This window comes from Onychostoma macrolepis, chromosome 05 (assembly GCF_012432095.1).
Source record: "Onychostoma macrolepis isolate SWU-2019 chromosome 05, ASM1243209v1, whole genome shotgun sequence".
Classification (NCBI taxonomy): Eukaryota; Metazoa; Chordata; class Actinopteri; order Cypriniformes; family Cyprinidae; genus Onychostoma; species Onychostoma macrolepis.
In genome coordinates this window covers 3,666,600-3,679,982 of record NC_081159.1, presented here as the reverse complement: position 1 = coordinate 3,679,982, position 13,383 = coordinate 3,666,600, and the positions used below count along the sequence as shown (strand labels likewise).

The window sequence follows — 13,383 nt, the reverse complement described above, 5'->3', positions numbered from 1 at the left end:
ATTTATTATTATAATAGTAAACACATGCAACAAGGACACATTTTTATGAATTTTCATTAATGGCTGTTTTACACACTTTAGATTAAAATTTACCAAATATAATTGATATGACATGACGGAACTGGAAGGCCAAATTAAACATAATTAACGCGAAGCACACTACAGTTTATCGGTTAATCAATACACAAGTCAGCCACTAGGCGGCGCTGCTAAACCCCGTTCAAAATAAGCAAAGACGCGTCGAGCAAGAGAGACTTCCGGGAGGCACATTTTCCTCAGACGTTAACTTGAAACAACTAGCGAGATCTCTGTGAAGCCCATATTTTTATTTGTACATGATCATAGTTGTTTTCGTACAGAAAGAGCCGTTATCGAGCGCGAGATATTTAGTTCCTGTTTTGCCACAATATGTGTCAATAGGCATGGCTGTATGGAAACTAAGCATGTAAGGAGCTCTTGGTGTGCAACCCATCTCCACCTGCAGCCTTCATAAATTTGCAGACAGAAGCAGAGCAGAGGTAATATTTAGATTCTCTTATCTGGCTGCGTTTTTAATCACTCAGTTCTTCAGCTTATCTCCCTTTTTTGTCTTCATTGGCAAAGTCAACCTGTCATTGTTAAATATGACGCTATGAGATCCTATATTAGCATTAGTATTTGCTGTATTGTCGGATGTCATTGTCAAAGTCTTGACTTTCAATGTGTGGGTTTAAGCATGCGGACTGATGCCTAGTCCGACTCTTTCGCGAATCGGTTCTTTCGAGCGATTCTTTTCAAAATATTCTGTCATTCCTTTTCGTAATGACGTAAAATCGCGCTGTCGAATGTTCTCATTAATATGTGACCCTGGACCACAAATAAGGGTCATAAGGGTCAATTTTTTTGAAATTGAGATTTGTACATCATCTGAAAGCTGAATAAATAAGCTTTCCATTGATGTATGGGGTTGTTAGTGTAAGACAGTGTTTGGCTGAGATACAACTATTTGAAAATCTGGAATCTGAGGGTGCGAAAAATCTAAATATTGAGAAAATCTCCTTGTTCAAGTTGTCCAAATGAAGTTTTTAGCAATGCATATTAATAAATAAGTTTTTATATATTTACGCTTGGAAATTTACAAAATATCTTCATGGAACATGATCGTTACTTAATATCCTAATGATTTTTGGCATAAAAGAAAAATGGATAATTTTGACCCATACAATGTATTGTTTATGAGGTAAAGCTATTGCTACAAATATACTTGTGCTACTTACAACTTATGGTTTTGTGGTCCAGGGTCACATATTTCTGTGGGGCAAAATACACAACAGTAAAATATGAAGTGCCTTATGAAATTTTCATCTAAAATTAGCATTTTTATCAGGCTCCTATGTTAAGGTTCAGTAATTTTACTCTAATGGCAATGTATAGGTCCTTTGCTATGCAATAAAATTAGGCACCGAATAAAGCATGGGCTGAAATGTCTGCTCTGGTCTGTTTTTAATACACACTGCACTTTTGTCACTTTTTCTCTTTTGCATATGAAAAATAAAAAAAATTATATTTTTGGTAGACCTTTTTTGGTCTGTTTGAATTTTTCAGTGTGTGGACAAATTCGGCTACCTATTGGACTATGCAATAAAAGGGAAATAACTGAACATAAATATAGGAGCCTGATAAAAATGCTAATTTTAGATTATTAGATGCGGTTTTAGCATCTGAACTCTTTAAATGTAAAATATTTCAGGGTAATAATCATTACAAAATATAGTTTGTATTTATCTTTCTTACATTTCTGGGTGTAAGGGCATAATAAGTGGAGATGTTTAGAAGCTTGCGTTCTGCAAGTGAACGCCTCTAACTCTAGCACTCTCTATCCTAATTCTATTCTTTAAAAAAAATAAAAATAAAAAATAGCACTAGCTTCTCTATTCTTTTTGTATTTATCTATTTGTTTTATTTTTATATATTACAAAATTAACAAAAAAAGGCCTCTAACACTCTTTTTAATTTTTTTATAATCCTATTCTATCTGTTTCTTTTAATTTATTATATAATTTAAAAACAAAACAAAAAACCTTGCTACCTGTAGGTGCATTAGGCTGACTGAGACTTGTCACAGCACTTGCATATCATTTCTCTTTTGTTGATTTTGTTTACTTCCATTGTCCTCGTTTGTAAGTCGCTTTGGATAAAAGCGTCTGCTAAATGACTAAATGAAAATGCGTCTCTAATTTTGTATATAATACTTGGATAAAGTACCATTTTCCACCCCCAAAATGAGTTGAATTTGTGAACGAATCATTCAGATCTTTTTCGTGAACCTGTTCAGTCGATTCACTGAAAAGATCCGATGCACCCGGCGTTTGAAACACATGAACCCTGCCTGGCGTAGTGAGCAGGCGCAGACCGTTCCACGCGCATGCGCAAACCGAGCTGTAAACAATGCGACCCTTCCAGAGCGTCCGCGCGATTCTCACTCATATAAACGTTGAATAAATCACACATGCACATCTGCGCGTTCCCATCGCGCTCGGCGTCACTGTTCAGCTGATAGATGGTAAGTGGTGCAAAAATGACGGGTGACATTATCATCCCCCGTGTTTTGATCTGTCATCTCCATTAATCAGGATCATGAAATATACAGACAAAAACTACAATGGATGGTAGTTTGGGCGTGACGCCTCGGTTTCAATAAACTTTTTAGATGTTGCAGATGCATGCTTGCCTCACAGGGGATGAGATTTAGAGGAGTTTAGTTCAAACGTGACCGGTGCCACGATTTGTGCAGCCCCACGTTTTTGATCCTTAACAATGCAAAAGAGCTTGATGATGATGATGATGATGCTGTCGGTTTAACTGCCGCGATGACGCGCCGTGACGTCATAGCGCGTTTCATAAACGTAAAGGAAGTAAATTGTTCATATAACGTTATATATTTAGAGAGAACTTTGTTTTCGTGTTGATTGGAAAAAAACTATGGGCAGTGCCTGGTTAAATGCACGATTACTAATAAAGTAAGAGACCTTCTTTTAAATGACTACCAAAGTTACATTAGATATAGATACAGATTGCTGTGTTTTTGTGAAAATCCACCTCATGTTTTTTGGGATTGTCTTTATACAAAATATTTTTGTTGTTTCGTTTATTAACCAAAATTTGCTTGTGGGTTTCTCAGTGCTGTTAAAGGAATGGGTTTGGTTTCTAAAACCTAAACAAACAAAAAGAATAGAGGAGTATTTTATTGGTAACCTTTTATTGCACTTTGACACATTTCACATGCAAATTCAACCTTGAAAAGCTCATTTTTCTTGGCTTAAAAAAAAAAAAAAAAGATATCAAGCAATATATCCAAGCTATTTCTTCATCAAAGAACACCAAAGCTTTTAAGACCGTGAACCTCTGCTATAAGTGTGTGTGTGTATATCAATTTTTTATTATGTATAATATTTATTTTATAATTGCTGCTTTTCATTCCTGGTGATGCACACTATATTAAGTCTGTACATTTGTATTTGTTCTTCATGTGTATTTTTTTGTGATGCCTTGACAGTAAAAAAGGAAGTATATTGTTTCTCAAAAGCACCGGTGGTGTGTCAGGACATGTAAAGTGCCCTACCTGTTTGTTTCCAGTCCCTGTTATCAGCATGAGACATATGGGGGTTTTGCCAGGTTATACTCTCTTTTCTGCTTTCATATCAATTTCTGTTTGTAACCCCAAATGTGTTTTTTTTTTTTTCTTTTTCTGATCAGGTAGCCGTAGCAGCAGAAGCATGGATGCGGTCCTGAGCAGGTTGAAAGGTCTCACTGCTGACGAGTTGAGGGAGGAGATCATTAAAGCCAACTTGAAATGTGGCCCAATCACTGCCACGACAAGAGCCATATTTGAGCGTAAGCTCGCCAGGGCTCTTGTGGAGAGCGCTGGACTTGCCGAGCCCGACAGCAGCGGTGATAACTGTGCCTCGTTGGACAGCTCTGGGAGTGTAGTGCCATCCTGTGCCACATCAGCAACCCAAGATTCGGTCACAGGCGAGGATGGGGATTTTGGGTACGGCATGGGCCTTAACCCACCTGAGGAGGAGGCTCTGAGTGGAACGGTGTGCCCTTGTAATGTGGAGAATTCACAGACTCCCTCGAAAACTGCACAGGTGTCGCCCCCCTTTTTCTACGGCGTGTGTCCATTGTGGGAGGATGTGCTGGCTAGGAATGGTAAGAGTTTTTACCTTTACTTTAGACACTGGCGTTAAACTGTTTAAGGTTGGTAAGATGTTTTTGAAAGGAGTCAACTTACGTTCTCTTACGTTCACCAAGGCTGCATTAATTTGATCAAAAATACAGTAAAAACGGTAATGTTGGAAAATATTATTACAATTTAAACTAGCTATTTTCTGTTTTAATATTTAAAAATGTCATTTATCTCTGTGATGGCAAAGCTGAATTTTCAGAAGCCATTACTCAAGTTTTCAGTGTCACATGATCCTTCAGAATTAATTCTAATATGCTGATTTGGTGCTCAAGAAACATTTCTTAATCATCATCAATGTTGAAAACAGTTGTGCTGCTTAATATTTATGGGAAAACTGTAATACATTTTTTTTATACAAAGAGCAGCATTTATTCAAGATAGAATGTTTTGTAACAGTGTTAAAGTCTTTACTGTCACTTTTGATTCATTAAATGTAGCCATGTTTAATTTATATGTAAGGGATAATCAACAGCTAGCTGTGCATTAAACGATTTGAATGCACGATGTGGAGGCGAAGAACCACCCGACGTGCAGCCCGGTTGATTATCCCGTTTATGCCATGGTCATTTGCCAGCGTTCACATATTAAAGATGTTAATAATATTTACGCTGCAATATTTGACCGGAACGATAAAAATGATGGTTATTTTCATCTGTATTACTATTCAACTGTAACTGTATGTTACTATGGTTACCAATGTTTATAGGAAGCGCATTAATATAGAACATGATTAAACTGACCTGGAACTACCTGCAGTTTAACGAATTTAATCAACACCTGCCAGCCAATCAGAATCGAGCATTCAGAAAAACCATGGCATAAATATATATATATTTTTAGCTTTTCCATGGTTATACTGTGCAGAGATGACTCAAATTGTTATGTTGGTGTGAGATTGTTATTTTCCTCTTCCTCTTTAGAGAGAGCCCATGTGTACACGGATAAGAAAGAGGCTTTGCAGGCAGTTAAAATGATGAAGGGGGCTCGGTTTAAAGCTTTCGCCAATCGCGAGGATGCTGAGAAGTTTGCCAAAGGCATATGTGACTACTACCCTTCGCCTAGTAAAAGCGCTCCCTGTGTTTCTCCTGTCAAACCTGGCCTGGTGTTTTGCAAAGGTGAGGAATTATCCCAGAAGTGAAGCCCATTTGAAAAATAACTTTGATTTAAATGTTTAGAATTTAGTGTATACGTTGTAAGTTATGTATCTGTTTCAAAATTAATGTACTAGATTATAAATAAATATATGGGAATTAGGGGTGGGGATCTTTCAGTACCTCATGATTTGATTCATATTGATTCTTGGCGTCACGATTTTTCATCACATTTTTTGTGCACACTGGACATCAAACACACCAGTATTTTGATGCAAAAACACACCAGTCTATAGTATGGGTAGTCCTGACTCAAGAAATCAGTGTTTCCTATTAACTCTTAACTTCCTAATAAATCAATAATATTTTACACTTTTCATAATAACAACAAAAGATCAATAATTAATATAATATTTTTCCAAACACTTGCCCTCACTGAAAATGGGGCAAGATCTATTTGTTTTTCTTCCTCCATTGCTGTGGCTGCCTTGTTCCGACAACATCATGTTGTTGTTATTATTATTATTATTATATTAACTAGAAAATCAATTTATGAATTGATTCGAAACGCTGAATCGCGATTCAAATGTGAATCGATTTTTTTTTTCTCCCACCCCTAATATGAATGATTTATATTTCATATGTATGTTAAGCTAAGATAATCATGTATTAAAAACTGTAAATGTAAACGTTTTTTCTGTTAAATTCCCAAAACCAGACCACCCATCTATGATGGAGGCAGACACAATCAACAGGGAGAAGGCGAACAGTTTTAAGAGCCCTCGGACGCAAGATTTGACGGCCAAGCTAAGGAAGGCTGTGGAGAAGGGAGATGAGATGGCCTTTACCGAGCTGGTGTGGAGCAACCCTCGTTACCTCATCGGATCAGGGGACAACCCTACTGTAGTCCAGGTGAAAGCTTTTGTACCGTAATCTGTTTGTATGAAGTTGTTTTGGCTGTTTTTCCACTTGATATGGTGAGCTGTTGGCTTCTTTGCAAAGTTCAAAGTCTCTTTCCAAACTAGCCTGGTATCTTAATATTATGTTATTTATTTACAAACCCAAATATTTCCACATGCACCATTTTCCCATGTGTATGAATTCAGCTGTATACTTTAAAGTGTGTTCTTCTATGTTTTTACGACATTATCTAATCACCATCAATCTCTCAATGCTGTTCTTCTGAATGTTTCTGACTGCAGGAGGGCTGCAGGTATAATGTGATGCATGTTGCTGCTAAGGAGAACCAGCCAGGCATTGTTCAGATCCTGCTGGACACTCTCGAGAACCCAGATTTCATGCGGCTTATGTATCCAGATGATCTGGAGAGCATGCTGCAGAAACGCATCCGATATATCGTAGACTTGTACCTTAACACGCCAGATAAAGCTGTAAGTGGTGCTTTTTATCTGTCTTTGTTATTTAACTGTTCAAATATTGAATATATTCTGATAAGCACATTGTAGGATGATGCATTCATTGCTGCCTCAGAATTTGACAGACAATATCATATAAGCCAGCATTATTTTGATGACACTGTTTGGAGCATCTATTGTGTCTGGTACTTTCATATTATACCTTGAATACTGTCTAGGCAGGTGGCTCACTAGGGTTTGTACTTTGTAACAGTCCCACCTGAATGCTCTGTCTGGTGTTTCGCAGGGATTTGAGACGCCGCTCCACTTTGCATGCAAGTTTGGCTGTCCAGAGGTGGTCAACATACTCTGTTCTCATCCAGATGTCGACAAGAACTGCAAGAACAAGTACAACCAGAAGCCCTCTGAGGTACAGCGACTGTGATGCATTAGCTTTCATGCTGAAGATTTCCTAATTTATCAAAGCTTATCTATCAGTCGTCCAATGTATTCTCTTAATTTAGGTCATTTGTGAAAGAATGAAAGAAAAGGGTAAAATTCAGGAGGTCAAAAAGAAGTTAAATGAATATTTGGAAGGTAAGTCGGTGATGTAGAGTTTTGCATTTATTTATTATACTTTAAAAATGTTGCATTCTTTATTCTAACACTGATTTCTGATTGGCTACAGATCGATTATACATCCCCTTATTGAGAGCTACTGATAACTCCTCCCAACCTGTGATTGGTGCGCCTTGGTCCCCTGAGCCAATGGAAAATATGTCACAACGGTTACCCAGAAGCCCAAAGGATCCAGTTATGGCAGTCAGGGCCTTTGCTGGACCTTTAAGTCCATCTAAAGTAAGTTTTGTGCTAATATGTTTAGTCACGTTTTATGACCTAATCAAATTTGTATATAAATGAAAATCATTTTTAATATAGGCAGATGAGTTCAGACGAGCGTGGAAGACTCCTCCCAGAGAACGGGCAGACCATTTCCACAACATCCTAAAGTCTGACCCAGACCGTGGAGCAGAAAGAGTTGGCAGGTCAGCGCTAAGATATAATTTAAGGAAGCTGGACATTACTTGTATTATCATAGGCACTTATTTAATGTTTTTGGCAATTAAGAGTGCTATTAAGCATTGTTTAGATAATGGTGCCCTGTCTGTGAGCAGAGATCTGGCCCATGAGCTCGGTCACCCCTGGGCAGAGTACTGGGATTTCCTGGACAGTTTTTTGGATCTGCAGTCAAGCGAAGGCCTGAAAATGCTTGAAGAATACCTCAGTAAAAAGGACTTCAGGGAGCGAGCTTATGAGGAGGCTGGAGAGAACGAAACTAGCAACAGGTTTAAAACCCCATCTCCGGGTAAGACCACTGACTTTTAACTCTTAACCTTTTGGCGAAATGTGTCATTCTGACAGGGCATTCATGAATGTATATCTATCAGTCAGATTAGAAAAGAGACGTTTTCTTTTCATTTTAACTCTGTATGATGCCTAATAAAGTAATGTTTATTTAGTTTATTTAATGTGTGTTTATTTATTCAGTGCTGTTTTATTCACCTACTGTCAGAGAGTGAATTTGCATTTTCTTTTAGCCCGTCTGCCGTTTTTGTTCAGAGCAATTATTTAACACATGATCTTTTATTATTCTGAAATTTGAGCTGTCATTTTCTCAAATGTTTTCTTTTTGTCAAAACTTGTATTATTGTATTGTTTTTACAGTCTTTTTAAAGTTCTCATACATGGGTGCTTTCAAAAAAATTAGGTTTTATTCTAATATCGACATTTTTCTGAAATGATTTCAAATGTTGTTTTATAGAGATTTTTGAAGAATAACGTCCCATTCAGAATGCGTTTAATCGATCAAAAACGACAATAAAGATTTATCATTTTATATTCTACTCATCAAAGAATTCTGAATAAAAATGTATCGCTGTAAGCAGCACAATAAGATAAGAAGAAATGTGTCTTGAGCAGCAAATCAGCATTTTAGAATGATTTCTGAAGGATCATGTGACACTGGAGTAATGATGCTGAAAATTCAGCTTTGTCATTACAGGAATAAATTACATTATAAAATATAAGATATGATCCCTCCCCCCACACTGACCTCTGCTTGTAATCTTAGTCGAGGTTTACCACACCAAATACAGCTGTAATTTAGTTTTACATGAGCATTTCTCACCTGCTTTCTTGCACTTACAGTTAAATAAGTTGTTTGCTTCTGTACATTATGGATTTTTTTGATGTAAATTGTGACCCTGGAGCACAAAACCAGTCTTAAGTCGCTGGGGTATATTTGTAGCAATAGCCAAAAATACATTGTATGGGTCAAAATTATTGATTTTTCTTTTATGCCAAAAATCATAAGGATATTAAGTAAAGATCATGTTTCATTAAGATATTTTGTAAGTTTCCTACTGTAAATATATCAAAACTTAATTTTTGATTAGTAATATGCATTGCTAAGAACTTCATTTGGACAACTTTAAAGGCAATTTTCTCAATATTTTAATTGTTTTGCACCCTCAGATTCCAGATTTTCAAATAGTTGTATCTCGGCCAAATATTGTCCTATCCTAACAAACCATACATCAATGGAAAGCTTATTTATTCAGGTTTCAGATTGTGTATAAATCTCAATTTTGAAAAATTGACCCTTATGACTTATGTTTTGTGGTCCAGGGTCACAATTGTGGCTGGCTCATGTTTGTATGTGAAATGGGATAGGAAATGCTTCACTCCATGATATGTCCCCCTTTTAAATTTCAGGCAAACTGAAGAAGTTCTGTAACTCCATCTCTGTGGGGGCATTTTTGGACGAGGGTGACGATATCAGCCTGGAGGAGATCAAGAACAGGCAGAACGCTGCCCTCACCAGTATTTCTTCTGTGTGCTCCAAAGATGGCCTGCAGGGGGCGGTAGGGGGGCTTGAGTTTCACATCCTACCAGTCTCCCACAGTGCTGACCTCATCGAGGTGGCGGCGGAGCAGGATCTACTGCTCTCCAGCAGTAAAAACGGCCTGTGCGAGCAGGGCCCTGGGGACAGGACTCCAAACGGGGACAAAATGTCCCCTCGCATCTGCGGTTCATCAAATTCCTGCATTTTGTCGCCAATCTCAAACCTAATGGCTGAGTTTGAGAGGATGTCTCTGCTGGATGAGCCAGATAGGACAAACCGGGAGAGAAGAAGAAGTGGAGGGAAACGTCACAGAGACGCCCAGGCCACGGAGCTCACCTCTGGACTCGGCCGCCTCTCTTTGTCCTCGGAAGACGACTCCGTGTTTGATAAAGACGAGACGTCTGCGTTACGAGCAGCAGAGAATGATGGATTGGAGCGAAGAAACGAAGTAGATGCGAGGTCCAGCGCAAGTTCAGATGAATACTTTCTAGCCAATGAGAGGTTAGAACCTATGAACCAACGGACTGTAGAGACTCCGGGGGGCGAGCGCACGATCTGCGCTAGATCAAAGTCTTGGGATCATGGGGGAAGAGACCTCAGCTCCTCAGGGTCTTCCAGCTCCTACAGATCACTTGACAGTTCTCAGGACTTCATACTGCGTACTCCTCCTAGAGTGACGAAAAGACTCTTCATCGAAGGGTGAGAGGAGCCTGTGATCACTGTGATGCATTACTCATTGCCAGCAGTATAGCAGAGAATTGTGACATCTAGGCTAGCAACGGAATTTCCTAAATATTAGACTTTTATGGTACACATATGGTGTAATACACATATGGTGTAAGTTAAATTTGCAACCCAGTTAGCCACTCTGGCACTTTTTGTTTTTTTATTTTTATTCATTCAGTTTATTTAATTTAATTATCTTCTCTTAAATGCATGTATTTATTTTTTTATTTTATTATTAGTATTTTTTTGTATACATTTAATATGCATGGTTTTAATTTCATAAGAAATGTTACTCAGAATGCACAAATCAGCATATTAGAATGATTTCTGGAGGATCATGTGACACCGAAGACCAGAAAAATGGCTGCTGAAAATTCAGCCTTTTAAATAGTAATAATACAAAAACACTTTTCTTTGACACTAACCATTTGCTGTAAAAGAAAAAATTATTTACTTTTATTTAGGGTCCTGTTCTGGATAATTTGTGGATGGTCTCAGAACAAATATGTTGTTTAAAATAACAGTAATAATAAAAAAAATTCAAGAAAGTCAAGTTTTTGGCTTTAAACCTTCTATCTTTCCTTCTTATTTCAGGGATTCGCCCACCAAGTTGGACAGAGAGGTTTTGTCAGCTTTAGGAGGCGCAGACATTGACCCTCTGAAGTATCCAGGCATTCACAAATGGAAGAGCACAATTCAGGCATACTCCCACTTAGAAATGCAAAGGTAGGCATCTGGGTCATGTGAGAGTTACGTTACACTGTTGTGGGCTTTTCTTTAAATAAATAATTTATTAAGAAAGGGTGCATCAGATTGATCAAAAGTGCCAGAAAAAAAATCGCTTGCCAAGTAAAAAAAAAAAAAAAATCTGTTACAGTTCTGTTGTCAAAGATAAAATGTTTTATCACTGTCTCTGTGGTAAATGTTAAAACAGAAAACATAATAATATTACAGATATCACTGTTTTTCCTATATTTTTTTTAAATAGAGTAGGAAACTTCTTTAAAAAACCTAAATGACAACAATAGGCCTTTTTTAAAGATCGCTCTTGAAAACATCGATGTGCACTAAGAGGTCTGTATTTATGTTTTCAGCTGGCAGACTCCTGTGGTGTACAAGAGCCATTTGAGGGCTCATTCAGTCACCCCTGGCTCTCCAGCGGGCGGCTTGATGTCCTCCGCGGGTCGCTTCAGCCCAGCCCGTCACATGAGCTCACCGGACGTCTGCAGCCCCGGACGCTACAGCCCAGCACACTCCAACTGCAGTCCCGTGAGCTACATCCAGCGCATCCGACTCAAACATTTCGGCGACGCTCCCATTTAACAAATGCTCTCCATCCCAATTTCTACCAATTAGCAACTGAAATAATAAGCATAACAATCCAAAATGGGATGAAACGTCACCGAGGGGAACGGTGTCATAACGGAAGCCATGAAATGCTCAAATTGGACTCCTAGTGCTGTGCAAACCGCAGATAGGATCCCGCAACCGGCCGTCCTTCAGTTTCTATGCTCCTAGGTTCGTAGAACACAGCTCAAATAATAATATGCACATCTCCGGGGTTCCCCAGTCATAATATATATATATATATATATATATATATATATATATATATATATATATATATATATATATATATATATATATATACACATATATAATATTCGGTACTTCTGTGTATGACACCCAGTGTGTTGATCTGTGATGGTCGTATAGACTTTTTCTAACCTTTTTGTTTTGTTTTGTTTTCTAGTTTCTCTGTGTGTGTGTGTGTGTGTGTGTGTGTGTGTGTGTGTGTGTGTGTGTGTGTGTGTGGAATTACAAAACTGTGTCTTGAATGGAAATGAACAATTTCCCACTTAACACAGTTATTTAAATTGGGGGGAAAAAGATGTCAACGTATGAACACAGAAACCCAGAGCTAAATTAAAATAACATGGTAGTAAATTATTGAATTATTTTTGCTAGTTAACTGTCAGTAGCACAATGCTCATTTTAATGGGTATTTAATGGTTTTTAAGGTTAAAAAAGAAAAACATCAACTGACTGCCAGGAGTTATTTTTATTCCTTGATTGGAGAACTGCCTTAAATTTCTAAAAGAAAAGACCAACTTCTGAATCTCAAAAGCAGGTGTTGATTCTTGCTTTGCTAATAGCAGCCTTAGGTGTTGGGGGGAAAAAAGCAAGAGGACTATAACGTGTGAATATTCCCCTTTTTAAGTTTAATAAATGTGATTTATCATTTCTAAGTATGCATTTGTTTGCACTTTTAATTCTTTTTGGAGTTGGACACAGTTCATTGTGAGCAACGGCGTGAATCTGCGTAGTTTGAGCCGTGCCACATTCAAGCACATGCAGAGTTGATGATCGATAACGAGTGTGTGGATGGCAAGTCCGTACTGTCTGGTTACGTTAATTGTCATAAAGACTTGATGATTGTGGATCCAGAGTGTTGTAAGTGCACTTTAAATGTGTTCGGAAAAGATCATTGTCCTTCATCCCATCATAAATGGCCAATATTTTAGTCTCACCGCTAGATCATGTCAATGCGATTCTCTCGCTGGCTTTTGAAATGGATCCTTTTGCCAGATTCAGTCCATTGATTTTGGAATCGAAGCTACGTGACTAGAAGCAGAAATGCTCAGTTTTATGTGATGAATGTCTCCAGGAATCGAGTCCGGAACATCCTCTGTGGTACTTTCAGATCATGTGATCTATTTCTTTGGTGCCCATCATTCTCAGTGTAGTGCTGGCCTGTTGATCTTTGCTTCGTAAAGCTTTAGTGCCTTTGATTATGATCTGTTTGGAAGGGCCCGTGGCTCCTCAGTGTATGACAGATGCACTGAGCACATACAAGCTGAATAGACCTTTTTTTCTGTTTCCTTGGATAAAATACAGTACAGTAGCATTGGCATATGCAGTGTCTGAATACCTCTGAAATACGATTGTAAGAGAAGAAAAAAAGGTTTACAGTTGAGTTATTGCTAGTGTTGTATCAATGCCAGCCTTACTTTTTGTTAAATGATGCTTTGTAGTGCCAACACTGGTGAATTGAAAATGAGTTGCAGTTTATTGTTG

General features: G+C 38.0%; 1 protein-coding gene across 3 annotated transcripts; it reads left to right on the top strand.

The window, feature by feature from the left end:
* Window positions 1-247: 247 nt before the first annotated feature.
* On the top strand, window positions 248-11,906 carry ankle2 (ankyrin repeat and LEM domain containing 2). Of its 3 annotated transcripts, none has more exons than XM_058776010.1 (13): window positions 248-518; window positions 3,736-4,191; window positions 5,149-5,343; window positions 6,038-6,231; window positions 6,522-6,710; window positions 6,982-7,104; window positions 7,199-7,271; window positions 7,363-7,532; window positions 7,614-7,720; window positions 7,850-8,040; window positions 9,450-10,278; window positions 10,900-11,031; window positions 11,400-11,906. In XM_058776010.1, the coding sequence occupies exons 2-13, from the start codon at window positions 3,756-3,758 to the stop codon at window positions 11,626-11,628; spliced, it is 2,868 nt and encodes a 955-aa protein (XP_058631993.1). In that variant the 5' UTR covers window positions 248-518; window positions 3,736-3,755; the 3' UTR covers window positions 11,629-11,906. The 3 variants fall into 3 exon arrangements, with proteins under 3 accessions (XP_058631993.1, XP_058631994.1, XP_058631995.1); XM_058776011.1 differs by lacking the exon at window positions 248-518 and adding an exon at window positions 2,400-2,542; XM_058776012.1 differs by lacking the exon at window positions 248-518 and adding an exon at window positions 2,861-2,999.
* Window positions 11,907-13,383: the final 1,477 nt, after the last annotated feature.